At 43.3% G+C, this 23,799-nt stretch overlaps 1 protein-coding gene across 1 annotated transcript in view; it reads right to left on the bottom strand.

Moving 5' to 3' along the window:
• The window catches only part of LOC134435801 (transmembrane protein 196), a 15,883-nt gene extending 661 nt beyond the window's left edge, over window positions 1–15,222 (bottom strand). The window contains exons 1-3 of the mRNA XM_063184846.1: window positions 15,058–15,222; window positions 13,046–13,102; window positions 7,130–7,387 (exon numbers count right to left, since the gene is read on the bottom strand). Coding sequence (XP_063040916.1) covers window positions 7,130–7,387; window positions 13,046–13,102; window positions 15,058–15,222 — 480 coding nt within the window. The remainder of the gene's footprint in view (window positions 1–7,129; window positions 7,388–13,045; window positions 13,103–15,057) is intronic.
• Between the last annotated feature and the right edge of the window lie 8,577 nt (window positions 15,223–23,799).

Consider the following 23,799-nt stretch of genomic DNA (forward strand, 5'->3'; position numbering starts at 1 on the left):
CAACACGTCTCAAAAGAGTTGGGACGGGGACAATAAATGGCAGCAAATGTCGAGGAAGACTAAAAACAAAACAAAAGACAACACTTAACAGTTAAATACATTAACCGATGAGATGATTTAATATAAAAAAAACTGTGTTAATTCCTATCTTGGACATGATTTCACCAGCTTAAATGGTGGGTGTATTCCTTGTCATGTTTTGCAATGTTTTCCTTTCTGTAGTGCTTACAGTGTGACAGGTCTTGACCAAAAACCCACCATTTTATCACCTGCTGGTCCTTATGATGGAGCCAAACTGTTAAAACATAGTAGAGAATGCAATTTGACCTTACTGTGTGGCAGTAATCGAAGATCTCCCTTCAAAATATAATGCATGAGTGGCTTTTCATGCTGTTTAAAACCCATGTATACCATTCAGCACTGTATTTAACTCTACAGATGAGTGAGAACATCTTAACCAATGCACTACTGCACCCGCATGCCATCATGGAGGCTGACTTTTGAAGCTAGCACTAACACAAGTTGGATGGTCCATTTTTACTGTAGCACAGGATGTGCAATGCTCTATTATTGTCAAAAAGAATGGACTTCTACAACTTCTGCTGACTTCTGTAAGCAAAGGACAGTTTCCCATGTCTTCTGGGTCTATTTCAAGTGAGCTCAGGTGCTTAGGAGAATGTTACACCCCTGTATCATTTTCATGCATTAAGCATTCTTAATATGGTAAATTTTCAATAGCTCTAGCACTCCAGGAATTAGAGTGAGACTACAGCCAATATATATTTCATGATGTCATGAACCTATACAATGATTTTATTAACAAAAATATGTCTTATATACACTCAATCGTGGTAAATCAAAGGGAATTCAAAAATGTATGTAATAACTATGGTAATTATTCCCTTTGCATCTTTAATTCTGAGTGACTCAGCCTCTCTGTGATGATCTTATACCTGGACACCTATATTGTCCGTCAGTACAATTCATTTTGAAATGTTCTTCTTTGTTGTTTTATCTTATTTGGATGTTTACTAAATTTCACTGATCCCCGTCCCAACTCTTTTGAGACGTGTTGGATTTATCAAATTAGAAATGAGTACATATGTCCCCCAAAACAATATTTTTTTCTCGGTTTTAACACTTAATATGTTGTCTTTTCACTATTCTCCATCTAATGAATAGATTGAATGTTTTGAAAATGATAGCATTTTGATTTTATTCATTGTTTACAAAACGTCCCAACTTCATCGGAGTTGGGGTTTGTATTTAGGTAAAACATCACTATACTTTACTTTATGTTTCTGTCAATCAATAATCAGTTCATTGAGCATCATAGTTTGGTTTGTTGGTGTTTAATATGATGAATCTCTTGCTGTATGTCTCAATATTATAGATGAACGTGACCACAAAATGCTTCAAACCTAACCATTTATTGACAAGAACTGCTCAGGTGTGTAATGTAGGTCTACATACCTAGTCATGCATGTCCTGAGAATCATTTACCTCATATTTTCTACAATGAGACAACTTTTACATAGCACGGGTCTTCAAAAGGCTTTATATGATTTCCAAAGCCATTGTCCTCACTATTCCTGACCCACCAGCAGAAAAACCAGCCACATTCTTATACGCACAGCCATCTGCTTTCCCTTTTGTTATCTCTCCCAGGCTCCTGTAGCCTACTCTCTTTAGAAATCTGCGGATTCTAAGCAGAGCATTTACACTGTAGGAAGCCCTGTGGGGAGAGTATAGGTGCTCTTAAAGACTGGATAAGAGGCTGCATGATGTATGGCTAGCTAATAACAAAGGGAATTCTTAAGAAAGTGTTCCATCACCGCAAACAATGAACAAATCCCCACAGACCCTTACTTGGTGATGATACAAACGACCCCTGAATTTTTGCCTTTTATATCAGCAACTCCAATTATTATTATTATTATTATTATTATTTAAAAAAGACATCTTAACCTTTGCGCAGAACCTACGGCATAACCATACTGTCACCAAAAGTGTAGTGGCTATGTCTTAATATATCTGTTACTGAAGGCTCTCAGTAATATCATGGCAATGTTGTTATGATGTAGCTGAGTATTTTCGGCAATTAGTGAATAAGCCCGCCGGCGACCCCATCCTCACAGAGGCTACAACACAAATCTGTGAATTCACAGAGTATGTGGGGTATCGCCTAAGGCCCTCGGTATGCTTGCTGCCAGCTGCAAATTACGCGAGCAACCGACTGCATAAGTAAACCAACACGCAAAATACTGTCGGTGTCATCCAGGGGGCAGAGAGAACAGCATTGCGATCCGGAAATTGGGAACACAGACTGTAAACAATACAAAAAGAAGGACTCCCCGGGCAAGGAGACGATACTGCTACTACTTCTACATTTGCACGCTCCTTTGTCAAAGTGCAACGGGGAAGTATGATCGCAAATCGAATGTTTGTCATTTCGGACATGCTGGAGAGCTCTTGAAAAGTTGCCGCCATCATCATTTTCTCCAGAAGCACTCGTATGGAACTGTGCAGTCTCTCCTACTATCGCCCCCAGCGAGCTTGAAGACATTGCACCTAACGCACACATTTGGTTGCAGTATCTAACGCGCGTAAAATTGACATGAACTTCGAAAGTTAACGCGCTCATGCACAATACGTGCCCGCGTATCCTACAGCAAGCATACCGAGGTCTTGGTCTGGGAGTGGTTTCTTCTGTAAGTAAAGAATTAACTGCCAACAAATCCCTAGGCCCATAAAATCGCATTATATAATGTGTGCCATGGTGCTTTTGCTGAGGCTGTCCACCTTCGAAAATCTGTGTTGAACTGTAGTAGGGCCTATATAAAAATGAAAGGTTTGCAGTAGACTGACATATAGCACTTGTACACTATAAATACAGCACTCAAAGCGCTTTACAGTGTGCATCATATTACATTGCATTTGGAAGACGCTTTTTTTTTAAACCAACCAAAGAAAGAGAGAGAGAGAGGCTTAGGATATAGATAGGTACAGAAACAGAGACGATTGGAAAGATAAAGACAGACTGATAGATACAGAGTGAGAGATAAGGAGAAAGGTAGACAGACAGACAGAAAATCAGATGTGAAGTGTTTGCATGCTTGTATTGTGCTTGATTATGTACGTAGGCCTACGTACGTATTTCAGCCAACCAACTTCCCTATAGCAAAGACACAACCTCACATTACCCTACTGTAATGAGATAAGGTTAGGTGCATGCATTGGGAAAAGACACAACACTAACACGGTCATACCACACGGGGGCGCCGCCTGACTTGTGGGTCCTTGGGCCTACATAAAGGGTCAGGGGTCAGATGCAGAGGAGAATCACTTGGGGCACAGACCAGGTGAACAGGTGAGTGGAGCAGGCACCTGCTACTCGCACGCTGGAGCCAGTTGGGCCAGTGTTGGAGTTAGCCTGCGTTCACGGATATTGTCGACTTGCATGCTTGGACTGTGACTTGGCGTGGACGGGTTTTGATGTACTGACCCTTTTTGGGATTTTATACTCTACGTGGGGTTTTCCCCACATGGCTGAACTAACTCTGTCGGGGAGCAAGCTTGGAGGGAGCTCTGGCCTGAGCTCGCCATCCATGGAGGACGCCGCTTGGGTTGGTCCTGGGAACGCAGGTAAGCGGCGCTCCTGACACTCCAACCAAACAATAGCATCTTACACGCCAACTAACACGTTTTTGCACACACTAGCGTTAGGATTTCAGGCAGGGGTCTGCAGCTACCTTACACTACTCATACACAAAGGCACCAACCAGCTCACCAGGACCAATGTGAGGTTCAGCATATTGCCCGAGGACAATTTGTGGTCAGGCAGAGCGGGGCTCAAACCTGCAACCTTTCCGACGCTGAACAGGCACCTCTACCGCAATGTTTACAAACATCAGTTCTCACCCTTTCACTCCTCTAACATTTCATATTCATGCATCTCCAAATAGGTCTTTTGTTGCCATTTGAAGGTGTCAGGGCATTGAGATTCACCCTTATGCCTCTCCTTCTCAAGGAGTAGTCTAATAATGTAGGTCTTTAGTTGCCGTTTAAATGTATCAGTGTATTGGGATTCACCTTTACGCCTCCCTCTTCCCCTGACAGTGATAATGTAGGTCTTTAGTTGCTGTTTAAAACGATACCGCAGCATTTCAGGAAATGAGCTGATTTCCTTGTTTAGTTTCATCTTTCTCCTGTACTTCAAGCCATTCTCTGAGTCTGGCAGTGTAAATTCTACCTCCAAGAGAAAAGCTGCAAGGAGAAAGGCAAAACGCAATTATTTAATTCAAGGGGATGTGTATAATGAGTTTATTTCCAAAATGGTGCAGTGTGTTGGGCTCCAACGTTATGCCTCCCCTTCTCTAGCAGTAATAACACAGGTCTTAAGTTTCCTCTAAAATAGTGTTTCTCAACGGGGGCAGTACAGCCCCCCAGGGGGCGTTGGAGAGCTGTAGAGGGGAGTTGAGAGGGATACAGCTGAAAGGGGGTGGTGCTTAGTTGCCATTGAGGGGCATATGTCCATTTATTTTTTTAATACTAAGGGGCGTTAGGAGGCTTATGATGAGGTCAAGGGGTCGTTGGAATGCTTCAGATGAGGTCAAGGGGGCATTTGTTCCACAAAGGTTGAGAATCACTGCTGTAAAAGGTATCTGTGTATTGGGATTCACCCTTCTCCAGCAGTAATAATGTGGGTGTTTAGTTGCTTTTTTTAAAAGGTGTCAGTGTATTGGGATTCACCTTTACACCCTCCACTTCTCCTGCACTATGTCTGGTCTGCCCCAGCAGGCCACTTTCACAGCTGAGTGGGGGTCATAAATCGTCTCCTGTGGAGTTCTGCTGACTATGCAGCTGAGAGTTGTTATAGGATTTTTTTGGAGTCTGTCCATATCCTGTGCATCTTGCTCTCGCCGTAGACATAACGCACACGTTCCACCAGTGGAATGCTGTACTGTAATACTGTGAATGCCGTGGCCAAATGGTCATGCACTCGTCTACCATGCAGCTGACCCAGGTTCAATTCTCGGTCCGGGTCCTTTGCCGGCCCTTCCCCGTCTCTCTCTCCCCACTCGCCCCCTGCCACCACCTTCACTGTCCTATCATACATTTTTAAAAAGACAAAAAATAAATCTTTAAAAAAAAGGGGAGGGGGGGCACTGTGGCGCAGAGCGCTAAGCCCCCCACATTTGGGCTTGCATGCCCACCCACGGGGACCCCAGTTCGAATCCGGACGGGGTCATTTCCTGATCCTCCCCTGTCTCTCTGTCCCATTCGCTTCCTGTCACCATCTTCAACTGTCCTGTCAAATAAAGGTATAAAAGCCCCTAAAATATATATATATATAAAAAAAGGAATATAGTCGTTGAAAAGACCAGTACCATACCATGGTATCACAGTACTACAAACTACGGCATCACACACATTGCCTTTAGTAATACATTATGATTTGGTCTTTGCCATTCTGGTAACAGCAAATTTATTACAGGGGGCCATGTCTTAACAGGCTTAAATCAGACTTCATTCCCTTGCAGTTTCGCTTGAAGGCCTATAGGTTGTGCCGTCTTCACAAGAGATGTTGTTGGCCATATTGGAGATGCTATTGGAGATGACTTGTGGGAGTGAGGTGTCCCTGTGCGTGAGGCATGAGCCTTCAGTAATCTACGTGCAGTAGGTACATGTAGGGTGGTAAAGTTTAGTTCAAAAGCGAACGTGATGAGTACTTGGCAAAATTGGTCATTCATTCAAAATATAAAAAGTTAGCCTACCATTAATCAGTGGAAGTGAAGTAAGTGGATAAGGATAGAGAGAGTTTCTATTCTCCTACTCTATTTCTATTCACCTACTCTATTTGCATTGCCGTTAACACATGGCGTTATAAATTTGCAGTTACCAGAATAGCAATGTCCAAGCCTTAGTGTATTACTAAGGGCCTTGTGCTATTTTATGGTAGTGTAGCACTACTATGGTTAACTTTTCATTGACTATTACAGTGTTCCTCTGGTGAAACAGCGTGCATTATGGGGCTACACAGACACTGTTAGGCTCACCTGTTTCTCGAGCATCTCCTGGCAGCAAATGGATACGGATCAAAAGAGTTTATACTCAGTTAAGCAGTTTGGTATGGTATGATACTGTATGGTATGGTATGGTATGGCATGGCATGGCATGGCATGGTATGGTATGGTATGGTATGGCATGGTATGGTACGGTATGGTATGGTATGGCATGGTATGGTCTGGTATGGTATGTGGTAAGCTGTCGTTGTTAGGCTACTTGCATGCCCTCACCTTGGTTTCTTGACCATCTCATATGACTGATGCAGCAAGTGGATGAGGATCGAGAGAGTGTACGCCTTTAAATTACTCATTTAAGGTGTTTAATGTCGTGTTTAGGCTCACCTGTCTGCCATTTTGTGCTAGTGGTCCAGCAAGTGGACAAGGACTGAAAGAGCCTGTGCTCATTTGAGGTGCTTGGCCGTAAGCGGAGCCGCTCAGTTGGTAGCGGAGCCTGTTCGGCAACCAGAAAGTTGCAGTTTTTAAGCCCCGCTCTGTCTGACTCCAATCGATGTGTCCTTGAGCAAGACACTTAACCTCAAATTGCTCCTGGTGGTAGGGTGGTACTCTGTGTGGAAGCCACAGCCACGGGTGTGTGAATGCAAGTGTGAATGGGTGAATGTGAGGCATAACTGTAAGCGATTCGAGTGCTCGAAGGAGTGGAAAAGCGCTACATAAACGCAGTTAACAAGAACAAGACACTTAACCCCAAATTGCTCCTGGTGGTAGGGTGGTGCCCTGCGTGGAAGCCACAGCCACGGGTGTGTGAATGTGAATGTGAATGGGTGAATGTGACGCATAAATGTAAAGTGCTTTGAGTGCTCGAAGGAGAGGACAAGCGCTATATAAATGCAGTCCAAATTGACCATTCCATTTACTTGCATGCAGGGCCGCTGACAGCTTTGGCTGGGCCCGGGACAAAGACATCTGAAAGGGCCCCAAACCCAATCAATGCAATGTAATGAGCATCCAATTCTGGGCCCCATGCATCTCTCCCGGGGCAATTGACCCCTTTGACCCCCTCCCTCTGGGCTTCTCTGCTTGCATGCATGCCGTCCCCTCACCTGCTTCTCGGCCATCTCGTGCGAGTGGTGCAGCGAGTGCTCGCGCTCCAGGAACATGCGCTGCTGCTCGGTGCTGGCCAGCCGGCAGGTGAGCCAGGTGGACAGCGTGCAGCTGCTGATGCCCAGGCAGCTGAGGGACATGGCGGCCACCTGCAGCGAGGGCAGTGCGCCCGGACGCTTCACCGCCGCGCGCACAAACTGGAAGTTCAGGATGCCGCCGATCAGGCCGCAGATGCAGCACGCGGAGAAGAGGATCATCTGTGGGGCACAGAGTAGAATTAGAATTGAAGAGTTCAGATACAAAACCCCCTAACTTCATTTCTGAAGACTTGCACTTCTATATCTTTAGAGAACCCCGTTGTTGGTTTGGTTTACATTCATGTACTTTCTAATGCATATAAATAGTTATATTACATAAATAAAATAAAAAAAATTGCCATTTTGATCGCTTTGTATTAAATAAAAATGTTTTATTTTCTGAAAATTTCTAAAGATTATTTTCTGAAAAGGCACTTAGATGGTTTTGCATCTGAACTCTTCAATTGTAGAATTATTGTAAAATTAGAGTAGAATTATTAGCAGATGCAGCATGCTGAGAAGAGGATCATCCGTGAAACGTGCATAATAGAATTGAAGAGCTTTCTTTCAAAATGATGTATATCCATGGAACATTTTGTGAAATTGACATTTTTGTATTGGGCATTCCATTGCACTGCATTGCAAAATGTATTTTATTTAATCAGTATGTTCTCAAAATATTCGAATGCCAAAAATTCACACATAGATTATATGACTCCTGAACAGTAATTTCTAATAATAAAATGCAAATGGTGGCAACATTGTTTTGCAATGAAACTCTTCAATAACTATTGTACTAACTATAACTATAACTATAGCCTGACTATAACTGTAAGTAAACCTATGGAATTAACTATAAAATAGAAATATTAGTTTCCAGACCAGCCACCTTCCCTTTCCACAATCTTCTTCATCACCAACAATTACCAAAATGTTACAATTACCGTACCAATATGTAGGCCTATAGTAGCCTATGTATGGTTTTGTCTGAGACAGGCTTCTGCCTTGGCGAATTAGTTGGTTCAGTGGCTGGATGAAAATAGTTGCCTATAGGTTATGTAATATTGGGTTGTGATAAGGTCAGGTGTTCCTCCAAAAATGGTAAGGTACTGTAGGGGGACTATACAATAACAATAGCCGATGAATGAATGAATGAATGAATGAATGAATGAATGAATGAATGAATGAATGAATGAATGAATGAACGAACGAATAAACGAATAAATTAATGAATAAATGAAGGAAATAAAGAAACAGAGACTCTCAGGACATGGAGTGAGAATGAAATGTGGTTTCCTCTCATCCCTAATGGTGCTTTACATATGGTAAATGCCACAAAACTGTAGGCTATAAAAAGTAAAAAAAAAACATCTTGATTGTCCTCAGGAAGAGCCAAGCTATAGGTCTGCTGAGGTGTTGACTGGGCTGTGCGCTGTGACCCCTCAGACATGCCATATTGCATCAGTGAGTCCCTCTCCGAGCCAGACATTTGCACGCCCACACATGCCACCAATCCCAAGTAATGACCAGCTAATGCAGAGGCCGAGGTCTTATTTGGAGAGCACCCCATGACAGAGGATTGTCAACGGCATGCTAGGCTGAAATAATGGGGATTCCATTAACCCCCCCAATATTTCCACGGTACAACAGAATTAGAACCGAAGAAGTAGATATGAAACGCCTTGGAGCTCTAAAATGAAGTCCAGTTGCTCTTTGGCTATAAGATGACCTATCTTCACCGACAATAAAACGCAAATGCTACATGGCCCAAACAAACACACCAGAATTACCACTCACTGAAGAAGAAAACGTTTCTGAGCTCTAAAATGAAGTTGAGATGGTTATCATTAACTCTTTGGACTATAAGCAATGGTTCCCAAACTTTCTCTGTCGGGACCCCGTTTAGGCCCTATATTTTCGAGACCCCCATCCCCTATTCACTACCCCAAACACTATTTGTCCATCAATATTGATACATTTTAATTTCAGATTCACAAGAAAAGTAAACACATTTATTAGCCACAAGTCAGTGCTGTTATTGATCGGTAACTAGGGATGCAAATTATCGATTAATTCATTAATCAATAGTTGATTGCCTTATCGATCGACTTACGATTAATTGATAAGCTGCGTTTTCCCCCCGAAATCTCAATGTTTCTAAAAAAAACTACTAAATCTAAAAATTACAATTAAAAAGCCAGATAAAATACTACATTTAAATGAATTCTATTTAAATTCTTTAATCCAAAGGTGATTTAAATATTCCCACTATTCACATCCCTCTTCACACACACTCTTCACATGCCCATTTCACCTGGGTCACTTGTCAGCTTAGTTGGCGATTAATTGCGATTCATGCTTTTTAATCGATTAACGCATTCATCGATTAAAGTCAATTAATCGATTAATCATTTGCATCCCTAATGGTAACTAATCTGCGGTTTCCTTGTTTTCATTAAAAGTCTTTCTGTGACCCCTCTACAGTACCTCCGCAACTCTCCTCTGGGTCCCGAAGCCCAGTATGGAAACCACTGGACTATAGGATGACTATGAATTATAATTACAGGAAATAAAGTTACACAGTCCAAACAAACAAAAGATACTGTGTTCTCACTCTCCAGTTTCAAAAATCCTGCATAATGGGGTGTGGTGTGTGACGCGAGGCATAGATATCAGAAAGCTGACGAGCCCCTCTGTGTTCCGCTCCTGACTCAATGCTGAATACTGTAAATTAAATCACCGGACTGTAAGCTCCCTTTGGGACACAACAGAGACTGCATTTCACTCTGTTTCCCACCCGGGCGTGGAAACAGTGATAGCCTACACCAAAGTTATCAAGTTATGGGTAAACTCAATCTTTATGGGAAACGGGGGAGGCAGACGAGAGAGAGAGAGAGAGAGAGAGAGAGAGAGAGAGAGACAGAGACAGAGACAGAGACAGAGACAGACAGACTGACACAGAGACACAGAGACAGACAGAGACGCACTGTGAAAGAAGGAATGCTAACAAATATGAAGAAAGGGAAGTGAAGCAAACCAAAGACAGTAATCCAATGCAAAATAAGAGACCAGAAAAGCCTCAAGACAAATTGGTGAGAGAGAGAGAGAGAGAGCGAGCGAGAGAGAGAGAGAGAGAGAGAGAGAGAGAGAGAGAGAGAGAGAGAGAGAGAGAGAGCGAGAGCGAGAGAGAAAGAAAGAGGCATGATGAAACCACGAAAGGGCAGATGGCCACTGAGAAGCAGACCGAAGGTGAACGAGACTGATAGAAACAGGCAGATGGAGGACAACTGAGACTGACGCTGGAAGAGAGAGAGAGATAGAGAGAGAGAGAGAGAGAGAGAGAGAGAGAGAGAGAGAGAGAGAGAGAGAGAGAGGCATAAGAATGCGAATGAGGAAAAGGAGAAAAGGATAAGGTGGTCAGAAAGAGGAAGGAAAGGCAGCCATCATCAGGAAAAGTGAATACAGATGAGAATGAGGTAGTGGGAGTGGGAGAGATGGAGAGAGGGGCAGACAGAGACAGAGTATAGATACAGTAGAGATGACAAAGAAATAGAGGAATAGGTGAGAGGGAAGAGGTAGAAGGAGAAAGAGGAAAAGAGGACAAAGAGACAAAGAGAAGGTAGAGATGGACAGAGATAGGAGGAGAATCTGAGAGAGAGAGAGAGAGAGAGAGAGAGAGAGAGAGAGAGAGAGAGAGAGGGAGCGGGAGAGAGGAAAGTAGCATGTGAAGAGATGGTGAGGGGGTGATGGGATGGGAGGCACGTGAATTCTCAGACCAGGTTTCACTTGAGACAGACGGGGAGAGAGAGAGAGAGAGAGAGAGAGAGAGAGAGAGAGAGAGAGAGAGAGAGAGAGAGAGAGAGAGAGAGAGAGAGAGACTGATGGAAGGCAGGCATGCATCCTCTCAGACCAGGTTTCACTTGCCTATTGATTTGTTATTAACACTCTCCCCTGTGTCCCCTGGCCCGGCCTCAGCCCTCAGCTCCAGAGCTGCCTAATTCAATCTCCTGCCTGCCTGCCCCCAATGCAAAGCACCAGGGCTCCCTGCATACTACAGACTCATCAAGGGAACACCACCACACACATTCCATTCCATCATAGTGTGGAGAGGGGGAAAGGCCAGTATAATAGAAAAGATTATGTGTTTATCATTGGTGTAGTCTACTTTTTGTGGTAGGTATACTGTATATTTGAGCATTTTTTGAGGTGGGTATACTGTATACATCTGTGCTAAATAATGGGTCAATCAATTCTAGGTGGGTATACTGAAATCCCTGAAATTTTGAAGTGGGTATACTGCGTATACGTGCGTTATATGTAGACTACACCACTCGCGTTTATTTGTTTTGGGCTCCTTTACTGAATTCATTGCTGTTAGAATTATTCAACAAAACTTTTAGCTGCAGCTGTGTTTTATGTACGTTGATTTTCCTTATTATGTGTTAATTTTGCACCTGTCTCCCTGGCAGAAGAGACACTTATAGTCTGAATCCTGGCTAAGTAATGGATGGAAATATTTACTTTATACTTTATACACCTCTGCGTACTCTAGATGAGTGTGCATGTCTGTGCAGAGATGTATAAAGTGAAAGTAGAGTTACTTTTACAGTATATCTACCTCATTAGTGCAATAACTGGTGTAAACTCTGTAAGATTGTGTGCTATAGTGTTGTAATAACATCGGCAAGACTTCTACTTAAAGGGACACTGCAGGAAATGGTCAAAAAGGGTACTGCAATATGCTGCTTATTGAAATTGGGCTGCCTATTGCCAAATTTGATCTTTACATGAAAGTTTACTAAGTATTAAACAAATATTTTCTAGTATGGTCTAAGTACAGTCATTTTTGCAGCTAAAAATGGCTATTTTTGGAAATTCAAAATGGCGGACCATGGAGAAGATCCCCCTTTTCATGTATGAAAAGTGCAATTTTTCCAGTCATAATGAATACTTAGAATTTCATGCTGGTGGTAAGTATTCATGAAAAAGGTAACATTAGTGAATGGGCAGCATGAATTCTGTAAATAAACAACTAAAGATACCACACAGTGTCCTTTTAACATCTCTGGCAGTGAGGGCAATAGAGCAAGAAAATATACAGAGCATATTATGTGCTTCTGAGTTCTCTGCCGTCTCAAATTTCATCTCTTTGTTACTGTAATACTCTCTATAGTTGGCAGACTTAATTACACCTTGCATTATGACACTGTTTATGTATTTTGTCATGATTGTGTTTCTGCAGGGGGGCAGGCCTACACATGGGTTCTACATTTTTGTTTTCTCCTGACTGTGTGACACTAGCTGCGCACAACTCAACCTCTGATTGTTGGAAACCGCTGTCGGTCAAAAAAAAAATAGCTCACGTGGTTGGCTGCCAGTGTCTTGCCCCTCCTCATAACATTGTGTTTATAAACACGGCGAACCCCTGTATTGCATCCTGTAGTCTAGGGACCCCTGGCCATCTTACTATGGCCCTGCCTCTCTCCTCTTCCAGATGACCTTTGAAGGGAGTTTAAGCACTTCCTCTTGTTCTCGAAAGTATTGGGACAACATTACACTTTCATGTGCACCCGCAAAAGTGAGTGTTAGGGGCAAAAACAAGGGGAGGTGGTAATGGCACAGGGCGATAGAATCACTGAACATAATGCATTGATTTCTATGAAGAAATGTAACCCCTTTGTACAGAGTACAAACAAATATACTATCCACTTCAAATAAAATGTTGGGGTAGGTGTTACTATGCGAGCGAGTTCAGCTCTAGGCCTAAGTTGTTTTTGGTATAATATGTTGGCATGCTCTGAGGGACATTTCCAAATAAAATAAAAAGATTTGACTTACGACAAGGCCGGTTCTCTTCTTCGCACACAATATCCCACACAGGCCACATATGAGAAACTATAGGGGAGAGGAAACAAACAAACATTAGCCTCTGCAAAGTGTGTGTGTGTGTGTGTGTGTGTGTGTGTGTGTGTGTGTGTGTGTGTGTGTGTGTGTGTGTGTGTGTGTGTGTGTGTGTGTGTGTGTGTGTGTGTGTGTGCACTTTTCATTAACACAGCATGCATCTCTGATACAGGTGCATATATGGTATTAGTGTGAGAGTGAAACCAAAAGTGCAATCAGTAGTGATGTGGGTCGGCACTGCCCTCACAATCCGATTCGATCACGGTAGCGATTCAATTTGATTCGATTCTATGCGATCTGATCCGATCCGATTCAATTACAAGCAGTCAGATACTGAGCAACATTTTATTGGCTGTTTTCTGTATCAGTCTGTATCAGTCTTGCAATGTTTTGAAGTGCTTTTATTTGATTTAACATTAATTTGCTCCCGAAATGTCCATGGAAGTAATTGAAACTTAAAACGATTCTGGAACTTGCTGGATCGATTCTGGATCGTCCATGCCCCGCATCGGATTGGATCTGGCCCTCTGGTCAACACTGTGGGACAGGTGACTTTTTATATCACGTGATGCATAGGTGTGTGTGTGTGTGTGTGTGTGTGTGTGTGTGTGTGTGTGTGTGTGTGTGTGTGTGTGTGTGTGTGTGTGTTTGCCTAAGAGTGAGTGCATGATTTGTGCATGTTTGGCTGACCATCAAGACATGGTATGTTTGCATTAAGGCAATGGCTAGGCCTAATTTGTTTCACAGATATGAGGACAGAACAGTGTTGATGTTATTCCAATCTGGGAGTGGGAACCTTAAACATTTTGGGCATGTCGTTCTTTGCACTTTTTATACCTATATTGACGGACTGCATCGTTGCTAAAGCTGAGTACACTTATAGGGATGGCATGTGTTAACACTGTAAAAGGCACTGCTACATGGTGCGTGTCTATGTTCTGTATCGCAACCTATGCACTTTTACCAGTTGATGGCGATTACTGCATTGCAATAAATAATTGATGACCCTTGGTCACACACTGTTTAAGTTGTCCCCTCAGGCCACATGTCCAGTGCACGAAATAACATGACATAGCAAACAAGCGGTTGCCATTAATGGCATAGGTTGCGATACAGAACACGCACCATGTAGCCGTGCCTTTTACAGTGTTTCCCCCGGACTACATTACTATTATTTGCCAGCTATAAACTGTGGTAGGCCTATACGGTATGCATACGCTTATATTTTCCTCGAAGAGCGGCATGGCTGGCCTCAAATTATTGTTTACAAATCCTGCCCTGCACCCCGGGCTTTAAAAAAGTTATCGGTGTGTTCCGCATGAGCTAGCGAGTGTAGCCTATATGGCGTTGTATGGTTATTTCTGGAACATACGTGCAGTATGTTCTGACCTATTGAACTTATTGTATATAGGACATTCAACGGGGAAAGGATGGGGAGGATTGTATTTTGACTAGCTCAACGAAGACAAGAGGAATCGGAACAATGAGGCAGGGTGATGCACGCCATGAGCGCAAAAGGCAGCCAGGTGTAGCCTTTACGGTGCCACGATATGCCATAACAAGAAATGGTGTGTTGGAATGGAGAATTGTGATTTCTTTTCTGATATTGTGTAAGTTCAGTGCATCAAGGCTTTCCAAAATGCTCTTTTTTCTATTTTTTTGAAGTAGCGTAGGCCTAACCATCAGCGATCAGCCTACTTCGGTAATGTTCTTGCAGCATTGCCAAGCAATGTATGTCACAGAAAAGTTTAATTGTTTCTGTTAAAGATTTCTGGTTAACTTCCAGAGGTAGCCAAGTAGTAGCCTGTAGGCTGTCACAGCGAATAGTTAACTGAAATGTAAAATTGCAAGATACATAGAGTAAACTTGGTCTTCATAACTTCCCTGAAGAACCACTCTTGGGCTATTATATGTGCGTAAATGGAAAAAAAAAGCCAACTGTAACGTACACACATCCCGCTCCAGACTGGAGAAACATCCCCTTGCTGCGTCTTCTGGCCGGGCCGTACCCGACTGATGCCCACCGCGCCCAAGACAATGTTGGAGACGCCGAGTCCTATCTCCAACACCGAGAGAACCAACAGAGCCCAGATGATCTTTCGGCTGGTACACATCCTGGCGCGGACATTGTTCCGGGCTACTGGGAAGAACACAGGAAGACCCGCTCCAGACCCACCGAGAGCGGTGTCGTTCAATCCATCGTTTGGCCGGAGAATGTTTGCTCGGGTTTTGGAGCGATTTGTTGTCAAACTTCGTTGGGAGATTTCGCCGTTTCCCGAGAAAAACAGAACCGTTGGTCACTCACTCCAACATCTGACTGGAGTGAGGCTGAGGCGCCGGACTTCTAGGCGGGATCAACAGTCAGTGCCCTCCGCTCCACTCCGCTTCGCCGCTGTCCACGGTGCTTAATTCACTTCAGGTCAGACCTCCACACTGCGCCCTTCTGCCCTCCCTTTGCCTGCGGTAACCCAAGAGCTAGTAGTAGGATTTATTCGATCAGCACATATCCAAACAGTTTTGGCGCATTCGCACTTTTCAAGCTAGCTGTTTCAAGAGCAGTAGGGGTGTAAGGTTTCTACCCCCATGTGACACCCCCGCTGTTTGGGACTTTGTTACACGCGCTGAAAATAATCCCTGTAGTTGCCATATCCACTCCGCGCAGCTGAATTTTTTTTACCTCCCTAAACAACTTTACGCGGCCACCATCCGGAAATGCTGCATTGTTTGTATTGACTCTGTAAAGCGCGCATATGGTTTTAGAACGACTCTCCAGCGACGGGCTACAGTTGGAAGACTGGACCGATGCCAAGGGAACCGATAGCGCGTCGCGATGTCCCTGGGTTTCACTGCAGGTGTCTGGAGGTGTGCGACGCGCTCAACTGAACACTCATCTGAACACAGTCTGAACACAGTCTGCCAGTGAGGAGCCACCGCCTCTATGCGTAACAGGAGTCTTCATGGAGAGCTGACTAAGGAAATTTCATGCCCCCTGTCACTCAATTACATAACTATTTTCGAGCTGGGGAGGAAAAAAGTATTCTCCCATGACACGTCATATTTTTGTGTGGGGAGGTTCAATTGTTTTCCGGATGCCACTGCTACAGTATGTGCAAAAATAGGCACTTTTGTTATCCCTCCCCTCCAAACAAGAGGAAAAAACAACATGATGTAAGAAGCTGGTCACCTTCACTGTCCACATAACCACACAGCTCCATCCATAGCCCTGGCTCTTTACTGTTCAGATCGGTCTACACAGTGACAGCCAGAGATTGTGGGACTATATTTCTGAGCTGCTGCAGATTCTGCGTCTACAGCTTTTTGTGGCGGGCTTCTGTCCACCAACATTGATTGACTAGATGAGGTTTTGTCCAATCAGGCAGCAGCAATCCACAAGAAATAAACACATGACTAGACTTGGTAGCCCTATAATGCACGCTGCTCCACCAGTGGAAGGCTGTCATAGCCGTTGAGATGATTTAACAATGATAGTATTAGACTACTGTGGCATTACACAGTGCCTTTAGTCATGCATGACTTAGTCACCTTGACATTCTGGTAATCAGGACCGGTGACAGCTTTGGCAGGGCCCAGGACAAAGTCATCTGAAAGGGGCCCCCACCCAATACATACAATGTAATGAGAACCCAATTCTGCCCCCCCCCCCCCTCTTTCCCTGGGCCCAGGACAATGGTCCCCTTTGCCCCCCCTCTCGGCTTCCCTGCTAGTAACAGCCAATTTGTAACAGGGGCCTGTCTTAACGTCTACAGTGTTTGGAAGCCTTCATAGCCCATTTCAGCCCTGCTTCTCTCGCACTGCCCACAGTTTCAGGGATAGACCTTTTAATGCCCAACTCAATCAGCCTCAGCACCTCTTAAACACCCATTGCCACATCAAGAGAATGATAAAGATAGCCCTTACTAAGGGGTCCTTGCCTTAGTTATCCACGGCTATTGTTGCAGGAGTGTTATTAGTATGCAACTTTTATTTGGTGTTGCATTCAGCAGTTGCAATTTACACAACTTTCGGTCCAAGAGCATTGCAGTCTCAGCAGAAAGGCGCTACTAAATTCTACTGCATTCTTTAATGTGTGTGTGTGTGTTTGTGTGTGTGTGTGTGTGTGTGTGTGTGTGTGTGTGTGTGTGTGTGTGTGTGTGTGTGTGTGTGTGTGTGTGTGTGTGCGTGTGTGTGTGTGTGTGCATGCGTGCATGTGTGCATTCGTGTTCCGACCTTTCTGGGATTACAAATGTTTCTCTCCCATTAAATCAATTTCATGCCTTGTTTAAGGCTGCACAAATGTGCCGTAATTTATCCTCCCGAAACGACAGGCTCTTCACTGTGTCCGATTATTGTTACTTTAAAAAGAAGGAGGGTGGTATTGCTAATGTAATGAGCATCCGAGGGACAAGGGGAAATACTGCGGTCAAAGAAATGCAAAGGGAGACACACTGCGCTAACCTGGTTCTTGCCAGCAGGGCCGGTGCTAGTCAATTTTATGCCCTAGGCGAGCACCCCCTGTCCTGTTTGTGCCTTTTGAAATTCTCATCTGTAAAGGTATACTGTGCGTCATACATCTGGTCAAGCACATCTGATCCACGTAGTACCTACTGAGTGCCCATGAATAATAAGTTATTGTTCATGTGAAGTTTAATGTTTTATTTTACTTGACATTCTAATTTTGAGGGACCTTTGGACGTTACTTGCGCTCCCAAGACATTTGGCGCCCTAGGCGACCGCCTTGTCTGCCTATGCCTAGCGCTGGCCCTGCACGCCAGGTCTGCATGTCTCCACACAGAACCCCATTCATCTGGAGGGTCCCTCATGCAAAACACACATGCAGATGCAGTCTGGGATGGACTGCAAAGCTGTGGAATGACATGCCCACTTGTAAGAATGCAGCAGAGCTTGTCAGTTATAAACCATATGATAATAAAAAGAATACAGAATTTTGGCATGCATACTTTGTGTAACCGAGGTCTCACAGTCTGCCGTCAGGTATGGGACCTCAGGTGCGATAGGTCTAGGCCAGAGGTTCTCAACCTTTTTTGAACAAACGCCCCCTTGGCCTCATCCCAACAACCCAATGGCAACTAAGCTGTATCCTTCTCAACGCCCCCCTAGAGCTCTCCAAAGCCCCCTGTGGGGCTGCACCGCTGCCATTGAGAAACAGTAGTCTAGGCCGATAGCTGAGTTGTTCTGACATTTGTATGAGGCTTTGGTAGGGAGGTTAACTAACGTTCTACTTCTAAGCCATGCCAGTTGGCATCAGTTAGATTTGTATTTGGCTATTTTTGCTTCCTTTCTCTGACCTCCATTCATTCTACCGGTACGCCCCCCCCACACCTCCCCCCCCCCCCTCTCTCTCTCTCTCTGTCGCTCTCCTATACTCACTCACTCACCTCACTCACTCACTCACTAGTGAATTTCAAGGATTGCCAGTCAGACCAAGTGAAAGACAAAGTGTTGAAATTGACATTAATGAATGATTTTCAATAATCAGTCATAATTCATAGACAGTGGTGAACTGACATAAGCATGGGTCTGTTTACAGTCTCCAAAGCTGTGTTTCTGTATACATTACTGTCATTGTACCCAGATGAGTAGGCCATGGTGTGTATCAGACAACTGTAGCATGATGTAACATGATACTTTTTTGAGGCCACAAAACATTGGATTCAATGTCTTCAGCAACGTGTGTGTGTGTGTGTGTGTGTGTGTGTGTGTGTGTGTGTGTGTGTGTGTGTGTGTGTGTGTGTGTGTGTGTGTGTGTGTGTGTGTGTGTGTGTGTGTGTGTGTGAGAGAGAGAGAGACAGAGAGAGAGAGAGAGAGAGAGAGAGAGAGAGAGAGAGAGAGATAGATAGAGAGAGAGAGAGAGAGAGAGAGAGAGAGAGAGAGAGAGAGAGAGAGAGAGAGAGAGAGAGAGAAGTAGTAATAGTAGGCTACGTACAGTAGATGCTCTTTTTAGACTCAGAGACTGAGACTGTCTTGCAATCGATTCCAATGAGCCGGTCCAGGGCATGCTGCTGACTCAGCAGTGTCTGCTGCATGTGCCCCAATGCAAGCTCCCCTTCTTATCATGCCACATGTATGCTATCATGGCCGTAGCCAGCACTGAGGTCGGGGAGGTCCGGACCTCCCTAACTTTTCAGGGAATATCATTTATTTTTTAAATCTCCTCTTTTACATAGCCGTTTCAATTGACGTTTGTATTGACATTGCTTTCGTGTATGGGGGAGTGTGTGGTACCATTGGAAAAAGGCTCTCTCTGCCCTTTCCAATGGTATAGCACACAGGTAAATGTCATGTACTGACGGAGAACCAGTGTTGCCAGATGGGAAATGATGAATTATCGTACCAAAACCTCAAAGTTATTGTTTTGGGGGGCTTTTTGGGAGGCAATTATCGTACAAGACCTACATTGATGTTTCAAGGCATCTAAATGAACTGAATGATAACTCTGAAAATTCTGAGTATGCCTACTCAAAATGTTTTGGAAATCTACATTTTCCATGCTTCCATACTTTTCTCTACTTGGTCAGACCAGTAGATGTTAGTTTATTCCAGTAAATATTCGTGAAAACATCACATTTGTGAAGGGGTAAGCATTTTGAAAATAAATTACAAAAATTACATACTTTTATTTTGTAAAAAATTCACATCATGGACCTCCCTAAATTCAAAACCCCTGGCTATGGGCTTGTATGCTATACATGGGTTCACCATGTTTATAAACACAATGTTGTGAGGAGGGGCAAGACACTGGCAGCCAAACACGTGAGCTAATTTTTTTGACCGACAGCGGTTTCCAACTATCAGAGGTTGAGTTGTGCCCAGCTAGTGTCGCGCAGCCAGGAGAAAACAAGAATGTAGAACACATGTATAAACAACGTCAGATCTAATCTGTGCCTGCAACTACTGACTCCTATTAAGTTTGGCACAAAATATTTTTTACAAGTACACAAATTCTTTTTACAAGTACAAAATATTTCTACGAGCCACAAACCTTTATTGCAGGTGCAAAAATCATTTCTTTTCACAAGCACAAGATATTTACAAGCGCAAACCTTACAGGCAGAAATCAGTAAATGTACAGGCACAGATTAAATTTGGGGCTGTTTTGAGACCATACGCATGCATGGTCTCGTTAAGTGTTTGTGCAAGTCCCTGTGTGTTTATGATTATGCAATGCAGCCATGCATATGTAAGTGTGTGTGCGTGTTTATGTGTTTACTGTGCTCAGCATGCCCTCAGCTCGCCCCTCTCTGTACAAGAGAACAGGTGGAAAATGAAAAAAGTGCAGATTTTGATGGTCACTTACAAGACGTGCAAGCAGTGATGGGGGTTCTTCCAGAAATAGCCAGGCGGGGAGGCAGGGCAGTGCTATTTATAGAAGTCTGCTGTCACTCAATGTTGTGTAATGAGGTGGAAACCCACGGGGGTACTTTTCACAAACTGTCACACCAATGCCGGCTGAACTCGGGAGGTCTGGAGAGGAGAGGAGAGGAGAGGAGAGGAGAGATGAGGAGAGGAGATGGGAGAGGAGAGGAGAGGAGAGGAGAGGAGATGGGAGGAGAGGAGAGAGGAGAGGAGAGGAGAGAGGAGAGGAGATGGGAGGAGAGGAGAGGAGGGGAGGGGAGGCCCCCTCACTGTGCCCCCCCCTCACCATCATCACTTCTTCCACGCTGCTGCTTGTATTTGTTTGTACGCATTGCATATTTTCCCCTGAGGCATACTGTAAGAAACACCTGTCAGCTTTCATTGATCTCATGTTAATTGGTGTGAATGATGGTTAAGAGGAAGGGCACTGAGTATGAGGGAAGAGAGGGATAAATAAAGGACAGATCTGGAAAAAAGAGATATATGTGAGCGCATTCAGTTATGGTGCTGTCATTTGTTTCAGTTATAAGCTTTTATTTTTCTGTATTTGTCTTTCTTTCTTTGTTTTCCTTCTTTCTTTCTTTCTTTCTTTCTTTCTTTCTTTCTTTCTTTCTTTCTTTCTTTCTTTCTTTCTTTCTTTCTTTCTGTGATCGTCATTTCTAGGATTTTTCTGGTGTTCCATGTATTAGTTTCTATTACAGGAACACCGGGTTAGGCATAGACCAAATTGAGAGAGACAGAGAGAGAGAGAGAGAGGGAGAGAGAGAAAGAGAGAGAGACAGAGACACAGAGACAGAGAGAGGTGGAGGTCGAGGTGGAGGTGGAGGTGGAAGAGGGAGGGATGGTGGGTACAGTAAAAGCCTTGCCCATATTTCTGAGAAGATTATGTCTCTCCGCAATCCTATTCAAATCATGCATCATTACGGAAACAAGAAAAGAAATCTACTACATAATTACAAAGAGACAAAATGAAATCTGTTCTGCAAAGTAAGAGAATAGGATGAAGTCAGACTGGAGTTAGATTCCATTTTTAACTTTATTACCCGAAAAGGGCAATTGATTGTGCAGCACATGATGAACACATAAAGAGCTCTTTTCCAAAACGCTATATCCAACATTTTTTACTTCTTGGATTTTAATATTGGAGTTGACTGTTAAGAGGTCCTATCATCTATGTGTGAATTCTTGCCATTCAAATGTTTTGAGAACATACAAACCCCAACTCTGGTGAAGTTGGGACACTTGGTAAACTGTGAATGAAATCAAAATGCTATCATTTTAGAAACATTGAATCTATGCATTAGATTGAGAATAGTGAAAAGACAACATATTAAGTGTTAAAACCAATTATATTGTTTTGGGGGACATATGTACTCATATCTAATTTGATAAATGCAACACGTCTCAAATAAGTTGGGACGGGGATCAGTGAAATTTAGTAAACATCCAAATAAGATAAAACAACAAAGAAGAATATTTCAAAATGAATTGTACTGACGGACAATATAGGTGTCCAGGTATAAGATCATCACAGAGAGGCTGAGTCACTCAGAATTAAAGATGCAAAGGGAATAATTACCATAGTTATTACATACATTTTTGAATTCCCTTGATTTACCATGATTGAGTGTATATAAGACATATTTTTGTTATTAAAATCATTGTATAGGTTCATGACATCATGAAATATATATTGGCTGTAGTCTCACTCTAGCACTCCAGGAATTAGAGCTATTGAAAATTGACCATATTAAGAATGCTTAATGCGTGCAAATGATACAGGGGTGTAACATTCTGAGCTCACTTGAAATAGAGCCAGAAGACATGAGAAACTGTCCTTTGCTTACAGAAGTCAGCAGAAGTTGTAGAAGCCAATTATTTTTGACAATAATAGAGCATTGCACATCCTGTGCTACAGTGAAAATGGACCATCAAACTTGTGTTAGTGCTAACTTCAAAAGTCAGCCTCCATGATAGCATGCAGGTGCAGTAGTGCATTGGTTAAGATGTTCTCACTCATCTGTAGAGTTAAATACAGTGCTGAATGGTATAAATGGGTTTTAAACGGCATGAAAAGCCACTCATGCATTATATTTTGAAGGGAGATCTTCGATTACTGCCACATAGTAAGGTCAAATTGCATTCTCTACTATGTTTTAACAGTTTGGCTCCATCATAAGGACCAGCAGGTGATAAAATGATGGGCTTTTGGTCAAGACCTGTCACACTGTAAGCACTACAGAAAGGAAAACATTGCAAAACATGACAAGGAATACACCCACCATTTAAGCTGGTGAAATCATGTCCAAGATAGGAATTAACACTGTTTTTTATATAAAATCATCTCATCGGTTAATGTATTTAACTGCTAAGTGTTGTCTTTTGTTTTGTTTTTAGTCTTCCTCGACATTTGCTGCCTTTTATTGTGCCCGTCCCAACTCTTTTGAGACGTGTTGCATTTATCAAATAGAAATGAGTACATATGTCCATATTTTTTCTCGGTTTTAACACTTAATATGTTGTCTTTTCACTATTCCCCATCTAAGGAATGTATTGAATGTTTTGAAAATGATAGTATTTTGATTTTATTCACTGTTTACCAAACGTCCCAACTTCACCGGTGTTGGGTTTTGTACTTTAAAACCTCTATAAAAATGCATTTTGCAATGCATTTCAATGGAATGGCCAATACAAAAAAGTCAATATCCCAACATTCTATAAAATGGATATATCTCATTTTGGAAAAGAGCTCTTCACATAGACAGACAACAAGACAGGAAGCCCACAAGGTCTTCGTCAAATAGAACACTCTTCTAGTTGGTCCCAGTCTCTGAGTGTTGATGGCAGCATTGCATACAGTCAAAAACAACAACAGCAACAAAAACACTTTTGTATCCCTCTTCAATTTTGACATTGAATCTGCAGCCCTATACACTGCAACATTTTCTGTGTTCTCCTACCCTCCATGGGCAGGGCAGGCCACCCAGCGCGAGCAGCTGTTTCACCCCCAGCCCCTGCTCCTGCAACCTCATGCTTTAGCTTAATGGACCACAAGGGAAAACTATACACAGTTCAACAGAGCTCATGGTGAGTTTTGTGTGTGCGTGTATGTATGTGTGTGTGTGTGTGTGTGTGTGTGTGTGTGTGTGTGTGTGTGTGTGTGTGTGTGTGTGTGTGTGTGTGTGTGTGTGTGTGCGTGCGTGCGCGTATGTGCGTGCATGTGTGTGTGTGTGTGTGTGTGTTGTGCACACACCCATGAGTGCGTGTGTGTGTGTGCATGTGTATTCCTTCGCGTGTGTGATTGCTTACAGTAACAA

This window comes from Engraulis encrasicolus, chromosome 20 (genome assembly GCF_034702125.1).
Source record: "Engraulis encrasicolus isolate BLACKSEA-1 chromosome 20, IST_EnEncr_1.0, whole genome shotgun sequence".
Lineage (NCBI taxonomy): Eukaryota > Metazoa > Chordata > Actinopteri > Clupeiformes > Engraulidae > Engraulis > Engraulis encrasicolus.